Source organism: Lactuca virosa, chromosome 4 (assembly GCF_052849685.1).
Source record: "Lactuca virosa cultivar CGN04683 chromosome 4, Lactuca_virosa_CGN04683_v6, whole genome shotgun sequence".
Classification (NCBI taxonomy): domain Eukaryota; kingdom Viridiplantae; phylum Streptophyta; class Magnoliopsida; order Asterales; family Asteraceae; genus Lactuca; species Lactuca virosa.
This window is the reverse complement of record NC_136429.1, coordinates 482,105,768-482,123,237: the sequence shown is the minus strand read 5'-3', so window position 1 is coordinate 482,123,237 and position 17,470 is coordinate 482,105,768. Positions and strand designations below refer to the sequence as shown.

The 17,470-nt window shown below is 34.4% G+C and overlaps 2 protein-coding genes across 3 annotated transcripts; one reads left to right on the top strand and one right to left on the bottom strand.

Annotated features, from left to right (window-relative positions):
* Window positions 1–444: 444 nt before the first annotated feature.
* Window positions 445–1,131, bottom strand: LOC145106901 (uncharacterized). The gene has a single exon (XM_079043822.1). The coding sequence runs from the start codon at window positions 1,129–1,131 to the stop codon at window positions 445–447; it is 687 nt and encodes a 228-aa protein (XP_078899948.1).
* Window positions 1,132–3,812: 2,681 nt separating this feature from the next.
* On the top strand, window positions 3,813–7,643 carry LOC145109245 (putative disease resistance protein At5g66900). 2 transcript variants are annotated; one of them, XM_079046389.1, is made up of 6 exons: window positions 3,813–4,009; window positions 4,221–4,854; window positions 4,928–5,328; window positions 5,414–5,775; window positions 5,868–6,079; window positions 6,498–7,643. In XM_079046389.1, the coding sequence occupies exons 2-6, from the start codon at window positions 4,221–4,223 to the stop codon at window positions 7,328–7,330; spliced, it is 2,442 nt and encodes an 813-aa protein (XP_078902515.1). In that variant the 5' UTR covers window positions 3,813–4,009; the 3' UTR covers window positions 7,331–7,643. The 2 variants fall into 2 exon arrangements, with proteins under 2 accessions (XP_078902515.1, XP_078902516.1); XM_079046390.1 differs by lacking the exon at window positions 3,813–4,009 and having other exon boundaries at window positions 4,041–4,854.
* The last annotated feature ends 9,827 nt before the right edge of the window (window positions 7,644–17,470 follow it).

Here is a 17,470-nt window from a genome sequence, read left to right as displayed (position 1 = left end):
AGAATCTATAATCCATTCATCATGAGTTTTAGTTTTACCTGTCATGTTTACAGTGGGAGTTGTTTTAGTGTCACGGATCATCTTTATCAGCTTCTCATATTCACCTTTTGTAAGACCAAGGCCTTGAATTTGTGGATCTTCAGTAGTAGTGGTTGCTGCATGTGGCTGCACCTGTGGCTGCACCTTTGCTTTTCCAGCGGAAGTCTTTGTGATTGGTGTTCTTGGTGTCCACCATTCCGGGTATCCAGTCAGTTCGAAGCATCCTTCCATGTTGTGTCCCGCCTTTTGACAATGGGTACACCAACGATCATCATTCCTTTTCTTATTTGCTGTTTGATTTGTGTTTCCTTTATTCTGATTCTTGGAGTAATTCTTTGATGTTTGAAACGCAGCAGAGTTATTAGTAATTACTCGTGAGCTTCCAATTTGCTTTTGCTGTTCATCTTAACTGATAAGGTGGAATGCAACTCCTAAGGTGGGTAGAGGATCACTGCTTAGTATTTGAGTTCTTAGCACACTATATTCCTCACTTAGCCCCATCAAGAAATCATATAGCCTTTCCTTTTCACGCATCGCATTAATTTCTTTTGTGATATCACATGAACATCCTTGACACGAACAAGTTGGTGTTGGATTGATCGATCGTATCTCATCCCATATTCCTCTGAGTTTTGTGTAATAAGCAGACACCTTCATGTGTCCTTGTTGAATCATAGTAGCGGATCTTCTGAGTTCGTATGCTCTTGGAGCATTCTCCTTCCAAAATCTTTCTTTCAAATCTTCCCATATCTCTTGAGCAGTAATAGCAAATTTCACACTGTTCTTGATTTCTTTTTCCATGGAACTAACAAGCCACCCTCGAACCATAACATTACACCTCGTCCAATTCATGACATCTTTTGATCCATCTTCTGGTTTGACAAGTGAACCATTAACGAACACGAACTTGTTTTTGGCGTGAAGAGCATTCGTCATCTTATTCACCCAATCGTTGTAGTTCCCATCGCTTAATAGGTTATCACCAACGGAGTTTAAGCCTGGATGATCAGCCGATGAGAGAAAGTATGGGGATGATATGTCGATGGGTTTGTCAGTCGATGATGACGACGCAAGGGTTTCTCCTTCCGCCATTTTATGCGAATCTTCAGTTTATCAGAGATCTCTGCTCTGATACCATAATAAATTGATATTGAATATTTCTTTTTTTATTATATTGAACGAGAGATTACAAAGGCCTATATATATAGATTGGAAAATAAGATAAACTAAGAAAACTAGATAAACCAGAAAATTTGAATAAATATAACTTAGGCAAAAAGAAACGTAATCCTAAACAAACTCCAACAATTTTTTTAATTTTTTTATTTTCATATTTTATTATTATTTTCCTAAACTATAGGGACCATTTATGTAAAGTACTAAAACTATTAACCAAATCATCATTGCATGTTTTTGTGTCTTTATGGCATCATACAAAAATACCTAATCACCACCTACACTTTCATCAGAGAAGCTAAGCACTGGCGCTGACCTTCTTTATCTCCTTTGTCGCTGAACCGTCGTCAAACTTCTCCATCTTCGCTTCTCGATTCAAAGCTACAAATCATGGTACCGTAGCCATGGGGGGCGTTGAGAGGGGGGAGGGGGGAGGGGGGGGGGGGGGGGTGGCAAAGTGGGCAGCTTCACAGAGCCAATTTTTTTATTATATATAATGTTTACATTTATTTAAAAATAAAAACTTATAATAGCGATAGAGACCCTTTTTCTCTAACTCGTCCTGGGCATTTGAGGATATTTACATCCTCAGGACCGGCCCTGAACGTAGCTCACGATTTCACCTACATTGACGATATCGTAAAGGTTTTATCTAAGTATGCTGGATATTGCAGAAAAGAGCATCAAAAGCGGTCGCCTGCATAATTATGGGGTTTTAACCTCAAGAATATGTCTTCAATTCCAGTATCCGATCTCATGAGCATTTTGGAGCAGTTATTAAAGGTTAAAACGAAACGATTAATGATGAAATTGCTAGAAACGACGATGTTCAATTCTCCCACGTGAATATCAATTTTGTTCGAAGGGAATTTGGGTATAAAACGACGACAAATCTTTAAGCATGGTTGAAAAAGTTTGTCAGATGGTACGTGGGTTACTATAAAGAAGAGCGACTAGTGAAGTGAAGAAGATATTGAATTTTTTCTTAAATAGAGTGATTTTTTTTTCTAGTTCTTCATGGATTGATTTCCGTTTCCTCGGATCTAGTAACAAATCTTCAAATAAAGTTGATATTTTTTTCACAAATTCTTAAGGTAAGTTACATAAATAATCATTGTACCGTAGGGAAATAATAATATAATATGGAAAATATGGTGAAAAAAAAGAAAGAAAAGGTAAAAATGTCAATTTATAGAAAATTAACATAAATTTTTTGACATCGTGTTTGAAAAGTACCATCTCCTAATATTGACAAAATACAAGGATTGAGTTTGTCCATTTTTTAATTTTTTAATTTGTAATGGAAGTGCCTATTACCCTATACTACAGGGACCATTTATGTAATTTTTTCTTATTATAATGATAGCTAGCTGGTCAACGGAATGAAATGCTCCGGTCTATAAATATAATGTGACATGGCTTCATATAATACCATGCATATAATACCGAATTCTCCATAACATTCCAAGTGTGAACAAGCATTTGTATTGTGAGAAACCTTTGCTATTTTTACAGATTCTTGTTTGGGTGATTAACAATAGAGGCAAACCACATTCGTTTTCTACCTCAGGAGTTAAACGTAAAGGTTATACAATGTCTGCACAAGTCCAACAAATGGTATGGATTGTATTTTTAATGTGTTCATGGCATAGATTTTGAATATGAAATCTTATATTATTCCATTGTGATGTATATATATGCTATTTGATCCCAACATTAATCATATTGGAATATATTTATCTTATATATAAATTCCTAAAATATAATTGAAATGAAAATATTTTATACCTTCTTCGGTTTATACAAAACACAATAAAGGGCAAAATAAGCATATCAACGATCCTAATTTTATGTTGCACCCTCTCCCACACTCGGTGGCGGTTTTGTATAGGTGCCCATAATGGCACCGACAACACCTACCCAGTTCGCAGTGGAAAAAAATTTAATTTTTTTTTACCTATTTTTCCTACACTGGTATGTATTTTTGCTACACCTGGTATGTATTTTTGCGTCCGTCCTTGCCCACACTTCCTCATTGGTCTGATCAACCTCTCACAATTTGTCTTGTCAATCATAACAACTTACAATCTTTCATTATTGTCGACGCTACTTGTCTCTTCTTTAGATATATCCGAACCACTGCAATTAATCCCCCTTCCTTCAAATTTGTGGTGATCCATGCAACTCCTAACTTCTTTCTTTATACTATATGTAGTATCATGTCCAACATTGTTCTATCGTATGTTTACTATAGCATTCTTGTTATCCCAACTTTCATCTTTCATTCATGCCATACAACATATTGAACTAAAGCTTGTCTTTCAATCGGGTTTTGTTTAGGTTTATAGATATTTTAAAGTAGATGTTTAATGAATTTGAGTATAAGTTTATATCAATATAAGGATCATTTGCCAGATTACTTTTCTGATAGCTATTTTTTATAATTACAATTTTATGAATTATGACCCAGACAACTAACTTTAAAATGTGCTTTACATAATTAAAAAAAAAGAATCGAAATAAAAAATATTTTTTGTCATTTAAAAATAGATTATATATATAGAAGAGTTATTCTTCAAATTGTTAACGATTCCTTTTCACTTCCCAACAAACTAAAAAGCGGTTGAACGAACCGTCCTCCCATCATCATCCGCAGCTCACGCAACGTTCCCTCCACCTCTATCGATGTTACAGAGGAAGACGTCATGTTCTTACATCCATTACAAGCTAGTGGTGAATCCACACGCTTACGCGCTAATTCATTCTTAAATTTTATCAATTTCGAAGTGTCGAGGTATTTTCATTTTTGTGAATTTGTTCCTGTACTGTGTACTCGATGTTCTAATCAATAAATATTCTTCTCCTTGGAATTATAAACCCGCGGAGGATCATGAGTTTTTGCCGCCTTTACATTATTGAATTTGAATTTAAGTCGAAATCTGATTGCTAGGGTTTTTATTTTACTTCGTTGTGTAAATGTAAATTTGTAATTGTGGTTTTTATAGATGATTGCGCCAAACGCTAATGAAGCAGCTCTACGAACAGTAATGGTGGATTTACTGAATACTGTGGTATTCGAAACCAAAAGAACTGCCAAATTTAGAACTCTGCTCAAGCGCATCGAGAGAACATTAAAGAACATTGAGCCGATTTTTTATGGATATGAGAGGTTGAGAAAAGTGTTGTATCGACCTGAAAACGAGACCAAAATGTTCATATATTATGTGGCAAATGGAAAGGAAGTAGTTCTGGAGTGCTCAGAGATCAAATGTTGGAATGTGTACAAGAAATTTCTTCACGCCAACAAGCTAATTGGATTGGACAACATGCTTTTGAGATTCTTTCAGAGTGAATTGCAGGATAATTTGAGTTCTAGCAGGAGGAGTCTGTTTGAGATTTATGCTTTGGGAGACAAATTGGATCAAGTCCTTGCAGCTGTTACCAAACAGACAGGTGGATTTTCTGATTCTTGCAGTGTTCCAGGGCTTCCAGATGTGATCATTGGGTTGGATTTTCATCTTCAAGAACTGAAAAGAATGGTGCTCAAAGATGACAACCAGGTCATAACAGTTTCAGCTCCTGGAGGATGTGGGAAGACTACATTAGTAAAGATGCTCTGTCATGATAATGAAATCAAAGGTACATAAACTATTCAACTTTTCTTCTTTGCATCTATTCTTCATCTCATTCTTAACTGTTTTGTTTTGTACAGGCATTTTTGGGGACAACATCTTTTATGTTACTGTTTCTAGAACAACCTCCCTGAAGACAATCATCCAGAAACTATTTACACATTTTCATGTGAGTCATTGTGAGTTACAAACTAATGAAGAGGCAAAGAACCAATTAGAGAACTTTATGAGACAAATGAGATCAAAGAACATATTGCTGGTGTTGGATGACGTGTGGTCAGAATCCGAATCACTTATTGAAGATCTTAAGTTTCCAATATCAGGATACAAAATCTTGGTGACATCAAGATTCTTGTTTTCAAGATTCGGTTCCACATATGAACTAACTTTGTTAAACGATCAAGATGCAAAGACCCTTTTTTGCTCTTCTGCATTTCATAACATGAGTTCTGTTAACGTGCCAGATGATCTTGTGAACAAGGTAAAGTTTTTCAAAAACATTTTTTTAATCTTTTAGAATATGATTACACTGGAAATGAACTTTTTTGTTTTGGTTTTTGATTTAGATGGTTAAATACTGCAAGGGGTTTCCATTGGCGCTTACTGTAATTGGTGCATCATTATGTGGTCAAAATGTGGTCAAATGGAGGTCAACTTTGAAGAAATGGTCAGAAGGTCAATCTATTTTTCATTCAAGCAGCCGATTGTTGCTTAGTCTTCAGTCAAGTGTTGATGCACTTGAAGATTTGCCAATACTGAGAGACTGTTTTCTAGATTTGGGTTTGTTTCCAGAAGATGAAAAAATCACAGCCTCTGCTTTAATGGACATGTGGGTAGAATTATACAATTTAGATGATGAAGGAATGTATACAAGTGAATACCTTCTTGAACTCTCTTCAAGAAACCTTCTCAATCTTGTTCTCACCAGGTAAAAATTTGTTATATCAAATACTCATAATAATATATAAAGTTTTGTTATTTCTCCAGTGATTAATCGATTTTTTTTTTGATATTTTTCAGGAAAGATGGTAGTGAACTCGAAGGGTATTGTAACGAGCATTATGTCACACAACATGATTTGTTAAGAGAATTAGCCATCCATTTGAGTAGCCAAGATCCAATATCTCAAAGAACAAGATTGTTGATTGAAATTTACAAGAATCAAATACCCACATGGTGGATTCAACAAAAGCAAGAACCAATCGCTGCACGTTTCTTGTCTATCACAACAGGTTTCACTTCTTCCCATTCTCTGTTTCTTTATGTGCAAAAAAATAGCACCACTTACTTTTTATATTTGTGTATCACAGCATCCTACTTTCATTTCTTTCTATTATGACAGTGTACTCTCATCCTTTTTCTTTATTCCAAAAAATCCACCCAATCGTAGCATTATCCGTTTGATTATTTTTCTTAATTGGGTAGATTTTTCAAAGTACATTGTTTTAATGAGAATACATAAAAGTTAAAAAAAAAAACAACAAAAACCGTGGGTCTTCCTTTTGGAACTATGCACCTCAACCACTAGGCTCCAACTGTAATTCAAGTATGATGCTATAATAAACAAAGCAACAAAATTATGTTGCTATTTCTTGTAATTAACCATTTCTTTAACAAAACCAATGTAAAATGTCCATTTTCTTTCTGCAGACGAATCATTCTCGTCGATTTGGTACGATCTAAACGCCCCAAACGTTGAAGTTTTGGTATTAAACATACGAAGTCGGAAATACGAACTCCCCCCATTCATAAAAAAAATGAATAAATTAAAAGTTTTAATCATCACAAGTTATGGGACATGTCCTTGCGAGTTACACGAACTTCAATTCATTAGTTCTCTAACAAATCTAAAACGTATAAGACTCGAACATCTCTCGCTTTCTCACTCAATCCAATCCATTTTGGAATTGTATGAGTTAAAGAAGCTTTCAGTTACCATGTGTGAGATCGGTAGTGCATTAGCGAGTTGTACAAATGTTACGCTTCCAAATCTCTTAGAGCTTGAAATCGACCGTTGTTATGATTTGACGGAAATACCCTCGGAATTTTGTAGTCTTGATCATCTCAAGAAACTAAGCATTACTAATTGCCATGAGCTTGACTCTCTTCCTAAGGGATTGGGGAGTTTGTCGAATTTGGAGATTTTAAGGATTCATTCTTGTACGAGGTTAGTTCGATTGCCCGATTCGATTAGGTTCCTTGGTAATTTGGTGTTCCTTGATATATCGGATTGTTTGAGTATAAATATGTTGCCTTATGAGCTTGGGAAGTTGAATGGTCTTAGAGTGATTAAGATGAGTGGTTGTCGGGGATTAGAAGAGTTACCCGATTCGGTGATTGATTTGTGTTTGTTGGAAGATGTGATTTGTGACGAAGAGACTTCATATTTATGGAGCTATTATGAAGATGATCTTTGTGATTTAAAGATAAATACAGTTGAAGATGACCGATTTGCAAACTTCATGAAAATAGTTGCACATTAGTGGCTAGCGGGCCGATGGCCCGCTCTTGGTTGGAGTTGGCCCGCTCTTTGTTAGAGCAGACCTTTTTGACTGGGCTAGCCCAACCTCTTCTATGGTTGAATGATCAACCAGAGTACCAAGTATGATGACTCTAGGTTGTAAAGCCTCTCGAGCCCAAGCCCAATTGATAAAACATGATGGTTTTAAAATCCCTTTTGAAGTATAATTCTACTATATGCTTTATAAATAGTAAATTTGTATAAATAAATGTATTGTATATTATGTAAGTTGTAATGTTTATGTTTATATACCAATAAGACGCGTTTTACTTTTATTTTGGTGTTTTTGAAGTTTGGGTTGTTATAAATAGTAAATCGTGTATGACATATAGCGATAAAGAACATATAAAATATACATGGAAGCTTTTGATGGTCGACTAATGTTTGATCATACAAAACAAGTTCACGTTGATATAGACAAACAATAAGAGCATCCATAATGCATATTTTAATGGAATAGTTGAATGATGTAGAATTTTTGGTTGACATTCTATTGGTTAAATTCAATCATAATGTGATGCCATGTTAGCATTAAATGGATATGAAGTTCAATGACCATTGATTTGTTCAATGGGAAAAAGGAAACATTTTGATATAAAATGATTACAGATAAATCATTATGATAAAAATGTTTCATTGAAATCTTGTAGAGATCTGTGTGTATCGTAGGATATTTTTTTGTCTAAGTTTTATGAAAAGTAGAATGATAATGTACACATCCATTAAAATCTATAGAGTTTAATACATTAGGATGCCTAAATGTTTCATCACTCTTCATACGAGTTATTACATCCAAGGGTTATTTCATTATTTTTCTTCCATAAGGTCGTATATAGGTAAAGTGAACGAAAAGGTAATAATGTATATGTAAAGTGGTTGAAGGGGTAATAACGTTTATATTGATAAATTTTATTGGTTGAAGGGGGAGGGGAGGGGGGGGGGAGGGGTGGGGGTTGGATGTGGCGGCGTGACTAACTCACGACGCGACTTCTAATGAAATGTGCGGTGTGAAGGGTCTTCTTGGCTAAACCCTAAAGGCCTCGATATTTGAGCCTATTTAATGGCTCTAACCCCTAGGATTTTGTCATTTCGTCAACATCAATCTTTGAGAGCCTCTCTCATGCAAAACCCTAGCCCTATATTTTGATTCTAAGAGTTTTCTCCCTTTTTTAGCTTGAAGGAGTCATTTGAATGCAAGAAGGTGTTGTTCTAGTCATTCCCAATGGCTAGCAACCTTCTTTTTTGTGCTTTGGACCTCTTTGATTATCCAAGTTAGTTCATTGCTTTATGTTTATGGCTTGTTAGATCTAGGTTTATGGCTTAGTTTTTGGTCTCTTCTTGTGGTTTGGGTGGAGTTTGAAAAACTCAAGACCTAAAGAGGTTGTTTATGGTGGTTTGTGAACCTTTTTGGTTTGAAAATATGGAGAATTGTCTTGCATTTGAAGCCATGCAAGACAATGAGCTCATTTTGGTCCCTTTATGACCTAGGTTGAAGATCTAAGCTTTTATAGGGAGGCTAAACACTCTTATATTGTGTGAAAGGCTCACCATGCCTATCGGAGCACTCCTTAGGGAAGTAAAGCATTATGATTGGGGCTGGCAACCTCACGTGTCTTACACATGACATGGTTTTTTTTAGGCCTTTTTCATTATGAATATGTATATCCTATTTCAGAAGGGAAGACTTGAAATTGAATTTTGAAGGGGATCAACGATTATTATGCTCAATTTAAGTGGGATTAGAGTGTTGTATGAATAATTCAATTCCTAAAGCTAATTCCTTGATTTCTTATATAATTATTCACTTGTGGTGCCAATATATATAAGGTTTTTTGGATTAGAGTTTGTAACTCTTTTGTAGATAAAACACTAATTTTTGGTGGAAGATGAGTTTACTTGTTATAGGCCTCAAACTTGACAATCATGACATTGAGTAAATTAACAACATACATCAAAAGTTGGTAAATTTGAAAGTTAGGGTTTGAAATAGACGAAGGGGCTAATCAAGTATGACCAAACCTTGTTTACAAATGGTCCCAATACATGTTTTACGATGTGATGAAGTGTAAATGATTCCTTAAACTCTATGGGATGAGTTAAATCCATGGTATTCAAATATGTGGCTTGAAAACCTAAGTAGGGTAAAGCGAATTTTAAAGTTGTGATATGGACTATTATCGTTATGACTGTTGGTTGAAGCTATGGATTTTGTAATATAATATTGTTAGCATAAAGATGAAATGCAAGTTAGGAATTTGGATATTGCTACATAATCGATTGTAGTCAAAATAGCATATCGACATGTAAATACCTTTGGGTTCTAAGACACACAAAAGCATCGAGAATTGAAATTGTCATAAGTATTATATCTCAATGGGAGTAGTTATAAATGGTGAATGTTAGTAGTGGCTATGTCCATCTAGCTGAATTATGCATGATGTTGACGGTTATCGGGGCAATGAGACTATAGTTGTTGAACAGGCTCTCCCAAAGGTGGTCCAAATCATTTGGTGAAGATATGGAAGATGTCTTGCCTTGTTTTGCACAATGTTTTAAAACTCATGCTGACCTGTCTAGTCGAACCGGTTAGACCGTGAACCGGGGAAGAATGGTCAACTAAAATCGGGTTTTTCCCTATTTTAGTGATCCTTAGGCTAGGTTTATATGAGACAAGGATGGTGCACCTCTAAACATTATTGAATACAATGACCAAATTGTCTCGGTCTTTCCCATGATTGGTTTCTTTTGGAGTAGTCCAATATCAAGAAGGTCTAGTTTTGTGCTAGAGTTTAACTGGAAGTGATCCGATGAAGCCCTCTAAATTCAATGATTAAAGTCGATGGTCTGATGCATTTGAATTATAAAGAAATGTCTTCACCTATTGATTGGAACCAAGGTTGAATTATAAAGAAATGTCTTCACCTATTGATCGTAGGATCGTACAATCCTACGATCCTAGGTATGAAAAATGATCCAGGTTGTATACAGATCCTATTTGGGTAGGATCGCAGGTGAGATCATAAGATCTTATGTTCCGGTTCGTAGAATCGGGATCCGATCCTACCCTCCCTTGATATTTTTTTGAAAATGAAAAAAAAAATGAATTTACCCCTTTATATCTTTTTCCCTTTACCAGTTTACCGTTTATCATCTGTGTTGCGAGTTGTTACTATTGTTTTGAAGTTTTTATAGCTTTTGGATAGAAAACTAAATGTTTGAGATATTTTTAATGTTTTAAAATTATAAGTTAAAGTTATGTTTAATTTTGTGGAATATTAGGATCCCAATCCCAATCTTACGATCCTAATATTGCAAACCCAAAAAGGATCATGCGTTGGATCTTAATTTTGACAACCTTGATCAGAACAAGTTAGATGATTGATGACGAGTCTTTAAAAATTCGTCCGCAATTTGATTGTCGTCAAGTACTTCCTTAAACCTTAGGTAGTCATCTAGATCCACAACAAATGAAGCCATTTGTCGTTGCATTTCCTTGTTACAAACAACGAAAAATGCACATCCTCTTCTGAAATAAGAACCGGGGTAATTCCATGCCCTACGTCGATCGAAAATGTTAGATTTATTTGAACCTTAAAACCGAGATGTAGAATCGAGAAAATTGTATGAATGAAGTGTAGGTGTGTGGGTGGGTGGGTGTGTCTTATGAGCATTTATGTACATCGAACAGAAATTTGGGCTTAGATGAGGAAAATCCATATCTTAAAGCTGTTGGGTCAATTAAAAAAGATTTGCAATAATTAATTTAATAGTCCATCCCCTTATTGTCCTTTGTATATAATAATAATTAATAAAAAAGCTTATCTCAATCTTTCCTTGTACCTATATAATTTTGATTAGGGGTGCAAACGAGTCATGCTACTCATGAGCTATTCGGGATCGGTTCATTAAAAGCTCAAATCGAAACCGATTTTAAACGAGCCAAAGTCGAGCTCGAGCTTACTATTAAGCTCGTTTATTAAACGAGCTCGAGCCTATGTCATTAAGCTCGATTAGCCTCGCGAGCCTAAACGAGCCTATCTATAATATAATTTATTATTACTTTTATATATTAAAATAAAAAAATATCTGGAGAATTAGGGATTTAGGGTATTAGTAAACGAGCTTTTTAACGAGCTCAAACTGAGCTTAAGCTTATTTCTGCACGCTAGACAAAAACCAAGCCGAACTCGACCCCAAGCTGAGCTTGTATAATTCTTTACGAGCTCGAGCTCAGTACAAGAAAGCTTGAATCGAGTCGAGTATAACTGAAACGGGCCCGAGCCGATCCTAGCCAAGCTTGGGCTCGGCTCGGCTCGTTTGCACCCATAATTCTGATATGTTTTCTTCCAAAAGAAAAGGAGGCTTCTTCTTATTCTTCTTCTATCTTTCATTTTCTTCTTCTTCAAAATCATTGTTTTTCTGTTTTTCTTCTTGAAATTTTCCCGTTTTTCTTCTTCTTATCCGACTATTAATTTCGTTTTCAGATCTTACACTTATGTTGGATGATTAGTATTTGATATTCATATCCTACATTCTTATTTTCTAATTCTATATATGGTGTTTTATTAATTATTATTTTAACTTGTGTGCCTCGCGTGCGTGATGCCCTCACATTCGTATCGCGCATTGCACACCAGTCTCCGAGATCCTTAGCGCATCGAGCTTTTTAAAACCAAGAACACAACATATTACCTAGGTTGGATAAAAGATCTGTTTTTTCATAAGATGAATACTCTTGCAATGCCCTCTTGAGATTGTTTCTTAAGTCTTCATTCTCTGCTAATTTCCTTCATTAGCATTAATGCTACACAAAGCATGCAAGTTGTTGAAGAGGGATTCCAGCTTTTTAACTCTTGAGTTAATAAGAGTGTTGGAGTCCAAGTTTCAGGAGGAGGCCACATTGTTAGAGAAAACAAAGGAGTTTACAACATGAATTATAACCTTTGCTTTGCGTAGCATTAGTGCTAATGAAGGCAATTAGTAGAATGAAGACTTAAGAAGCAATCTCAAGAGGACGTTGTATGAGAAGGAAAGGAGAATGTGATGAGGAAGTTTACTACCTTGTGATTCATTCAAGTATTGGAAATCAATGTGGATCAGGTAAGCGAACTTCATCTGATGATTAACAAAAAGAAAAAAAATCTGAAACATATACCTTAGAATCTTTGAAGTCATTTTAAAAGTAATGTTATGTAGCTATATTCCTCATTAAAGCCATGATTGAACATCCTAGAGTCATTAAACATATACATGTATATATATGTATGTGTATTGTCCTGAAAACGACACCAAAATGTTCATATATTAAGGGGCAAATGGAAAACACATATTTCACGAGTGCTCAGAGATCAAATGCCTTTGTTCATATCAAGATTTCTGTCATCAAGATTCGGTTCCACATACGAACTAACCTTGTTAAATGATCACGAGGTAATGTTTTTCAAAATCATATTCTTAATCTTTTAGAATAAGCTGTTATATATAATAACAGAGAATAATTCTTTATCGGTTGGATCTATTTTGGAATTGTACAACTTAAAGAGGGGTCATTCTGTAAAAGATTTACGGCAATTCATATTTTGAATTAATTGCACGAATTTATTTATCTAAAATTTACATGCTTAAGTGTAGTATGCAGAAACCCAAAGCAAATCCCTAACCTGTTACGAGTGTATACACCTAAGCAAACCCCATGATTATTACCTTAGAAGATGCCTGAATTAAACTTGCAGGGATGATAAGGATGAATCTTATGATTATTATTCAGAAACTATGAAGCAAATCGATTAAAACCAATGCAGATGGAACCTATTCTGTCAATTGAGTGTAACGTGTAGACATTGTTGACATTTGATCATTGTCAAATAGAAAAAATTATGCTAAAAGTTAATTAAAATTTTAAAGGGGTTTAGAATGTTGTTTTCTAATATGGACATTTTGGGCTAATTTATAGTGATATATGTTGAAATTGTTACATTAATCATTAGTGATTAGTTGTGCGTGCCTAAATCCGAGATCAAGTAACATGGCTTCTATTCTTCTAAGTAATCATAATAAATTAATTTCATTAAAGTAAATTACATGAATGGTCCCTATGGTTTGGGGTAATTTGCGCGTTTGATCCCTAACTTATTTTTTAACTCGGAAGGCCCCTGCTATTTGTTTTTGTTATGCGTTTGGTCCCTACTGTTTGTTTTTGTTACGCGTTTGGTCTCTGCCTAACCTATGCCTTACCTAAACAGACTATTATTTAAATAAGGAAAAATGGTGGGGTAGGTAAGATAAGGTGAGGGGTGGGGTTGGGTTGGGGGCCTTCCGTTCAAACAAGCTAAAAACCTAAAAGGCCATAATTGTTGTGCTACCTGGTACAAGAAACAATAGAGAAAAAAAAATACAAATAGAATTACTATTAAGTTACACCATATATCCGTTTATACTATGATAGAAATTAGAAAGTACCATTATTTTTTGTTATGAGACTAGTTCTTTTCTAATATTATCACATAAATTTATTCTAATTTTCATTAATTTCAAATAGAAAAAATAATATTTTAACATTTTAACATTTCCATGATTTCTGATTTAAAATATAAATATATTTATGACAATCAAATAAAAGAGTAACCCTGACATGTTTTCAGCCTTTCCTTATGTAATGTATCACGTATTTCGTTGCAATGACAATGAGACATATCAAATATCGACACTTTTCATACGACTTCATAACAAGTCTTTGTTTCGAAATTAATAAGACTAGATTAAATAGAAGTGTGTTTTGGTTTGAAGTCTTCTCCGTAGTAATATATTGGAAATTTTATTGTAAACATGTATACTTTCTATGTGATTGTTTTAGAAACGCAACATGTATGATATACATGAAATGTTTTAGCGCATGGAATAAAATAATCTTTCAGAAGTCACTCGTCAAACCAAACATCAAAATCAATCATAACAAAAGACATTCTTATATATATATATATATATATATATATATATATATATATATATATATATATATATATAAGTTAAAACAAATCTCGAATATGGAATAAATTGTCTTTGAGTTCCATTTTCACATAAAAACATCTATTATGTTTCATTTCTTGCAAATTTAGAAAACAATGATACGATACTTAAATATTCGTAAGGCTTTATAACAAGTCTTTGTTTTGAATTTAATAAGAGTAGATTTAATAGAAATGTCTTTTGCATTTATGTCTTCTCTATAGTTAATATATAGGAAATTTCAATGTAAACATGGATACTTTCAATGTGATTGGATAAGAAATGCAGCATGTATGCTACTTATGAACTATTCTAGCATGTGAAATAAAATAATCTCTCAGAAGTTACTTGTCAAACCAAACATCAAGAGAAATCAAAACTATTTGTTTCTATGCTTATCTTTTAGGTAAAGCTATGCTAAAATAGTTGGCCTAACATGTCACAACTGGCATTTTGGGTTAGAAAATTTTGTTTAGATGTAATCAACTCTTGATATATCTTGTAACCCTAATGTTGATGCATGCATGTTATTCATTTCAAAAACAACTATTCGAATCAAAACTCACTCGTGAAGCCCTAAACCTAATTCAATGCGCTATATTCACTCAACTTTGGGTTGTAACCCTAACTTCCCGGTTCAAACATCTTATTGGGCCATGATTCATTTATTGGGCCTGATGGGCCAATAAACTCACAACTTGATTCTTTTGGACTAAGAATCCTCATTTGGGCCCTAATTGGAATCACTTTCAATAAGCAATAGATTTTGGACCATAAGACTCATCATGGGCCTTATTGGGCCGAAAACCATCTTCTTTGATTATAATGGGCTGAAAACCTATTCCTTTTATCATATTGGGCCGTGAACACAAATGTGGGCCCAATGGGCTGAAAAATTCCTTATTGGACCTTATACTTTCGGTTGATATTCAATACTAGCCCAACATTTCTTTTTCTTTTCACCCCCATCTCCATTCTCGGTTTGTATTAAAAAAAAAGAGAAAATGAGATTATCCTCATAACTTGATACCTCATTTTTATATGAAGGTTATCTAGGCTAATTATCTCACAAATATCAAAGTGCAATCCTCTAAACCTCAATGTAATGACCAAGATAAACTCTCTCTCATCTCTCTTCTTATTCTTGGCCGAAACCCTTCACCACCACCTTCATTTCCACTTCCAATTCACTAAGAATTCCTCTCATATCTCTCACGGACACAAGGAAAAATTCTACCTTTTTCTCCTTCTAAAATTCGTGAGTTAGTGTGCGTGTTTCAAGAAGTTGTCATCAAAGTTCATCATTTTTGGTAAGCTACTTCTATTCAAGAAGTTTAACTTCATTTTTATGTTAAATTTATCACTCATAATCACACCATTTCATGATTCTTGCTTCTTAGAATCTCCTGGAATTCGAAAATCTCTTCAAGAAGCTTGCTAGACCGAAAACACCTCCTTCTCTTCTTTAAAACCGAATCCTTCATCAAGGTGAGTTTATACCCCCTTGTTTTCGGTTTTAATATGTTTTTTTGGGGAGAATACAAGTTGCTTTTGTGTTAGATCTAAGTATTTATGCATGTATGTGTGTGTTTTCATGTTATATGTTGTGATCATGCTATGAAGATATGTTAAACCTTCATAAATCTTGAAAGATCTACCAAAACTTGGTGATGTTTGTTAACTAAAACACATTATGTAACTTACTATGAAGTTGAAAGGATTAAACATCTTAAGAAATACTTGAAAACTAAATAAAAACCGTATGAGGGGCCATATTTGACAAATAAACAAAAGGTGAAGCCTTTATGTTAACTCACAGTTTTGAGAGGACCAAAAGAGTCATTTTTAGATAAAAATGGATTTTTATGATATTCACGGTTTTAAAGGGGCCTAAAGTGTTAATTTTCACAAAATGGGCTTCTATTTGGGCCTTCACGGTTTTAATGGGCTAAAATGGTCAGTTTTCATAAAAATGGGCCTTAATTAGAAAATCACGGTTTTCATGGGCCTAAAATGTAAATTTTTGCCTTTATGGACTTAAAATATCATTTCTATTAAATTTGGGCCGAAATTGTTATTTCCAATATATTTGGGTCGAAAATGTCATTTCCATTAAAATTGGGCCGAAAATGTTATTTCTATCAAAAGTGGGCCGAAAATGTCATTTTTTTTTACCAAAAATAGGCCTTAATTGTAAACTTTCGGTCATAAAAGGGCCTAAAGTGTCATTTTTATAAAAAATGGGCCTCTAATGTAAATTCTCGACTTAATGGGCCAAGAATGTCATTTTTACTCAAAGTGGATCTTTTATGTCATTTGGTAAATAATGGAACTAAAGCAAGTATTATAATAACAATCGGGTTAATTACGACATTTCTACTTTATTGGGCCTTGTAAACACATTTCACGTTTATTGGGCCTTAAATACCTAATTACATGTTTATTGGGCCTTAAATACCTAATTACATGTTTATTGGGCCTTAAATACCTATTTACATGCTTACTGGACCTTGTGTTCTCATTACACGTTATGTGGGCCTTATAGGCCCATTGATTTTCTTATTGGGCCCCACTACACATTTTATGTTAATTTGGGCCAATAATAAACAATACTCGACACTTTGATAAAAACAAATGTTATTTCCATCACCAATGTTTTGTAATCAAAGACATACTCGAAACATTATTTTAAAACGGCAAACAATGTGATACACTGGTCGCGTAAATTTAGTTAAGGTTCTGGTGAGACGTTCTTTCCTTTGTACCTACCTAGTGTACAACCTTAAGTCTTGTAGTTATAACCAGAGTCTCCTGGAGGGAGAGCGAGAGTTTGTGTATAGATCTATACGGGGTTGACAGCCCTGCACCTGAGCTGTTCGCTACAACTACTTGGTCAGTCTAGGGTGACAAATGTCTTACCTTAAACAAGTCGACGCCTAAAAAACGTCATGACAGGCAGATCAGTCATATCAAGCATGGTTATAACGACTCACATAGAGTTTAACAACACGATAAATTTACGGAATACCTATACTATACTTTTGATACACGTACGAGTTATTCATTTCTATAATACTCGGGTCTCATGGTGTAAAGA

Excerpts from the sequence above, each read along its gene's own strand:
- LOC145106901 (XM_079043822.1), bottom strand. The coding sequence starts at position 1,131 with ATGGCGGAAGGAGAAACCCTTGCGTCGTCATCATCGACTGACAAACCC.
- LOC145109245 (XM_079046389.1), top strand. The coding sequence starts at position 4,221 with ATGATTGCGCCAAACGCTAATGAAGCAGCTCTACGAACAGTAATGGTG. Across the intron at positions 5,329-5,413 it reads CAGATGATCTTGTGAACAAG|ATGGTTAAATACTGCAAGGG; the intron begins GTAAAGTTTTTC and ends TTTTTGATTTAG. Across the intron at positions 6,080-6,497 it reads TTTCTTGTCTATCACAACAG|ACGAATCATTCTCGTCGATT; the intron begins GTTTCACTTCTT and ends TTCTTTCTGCAG.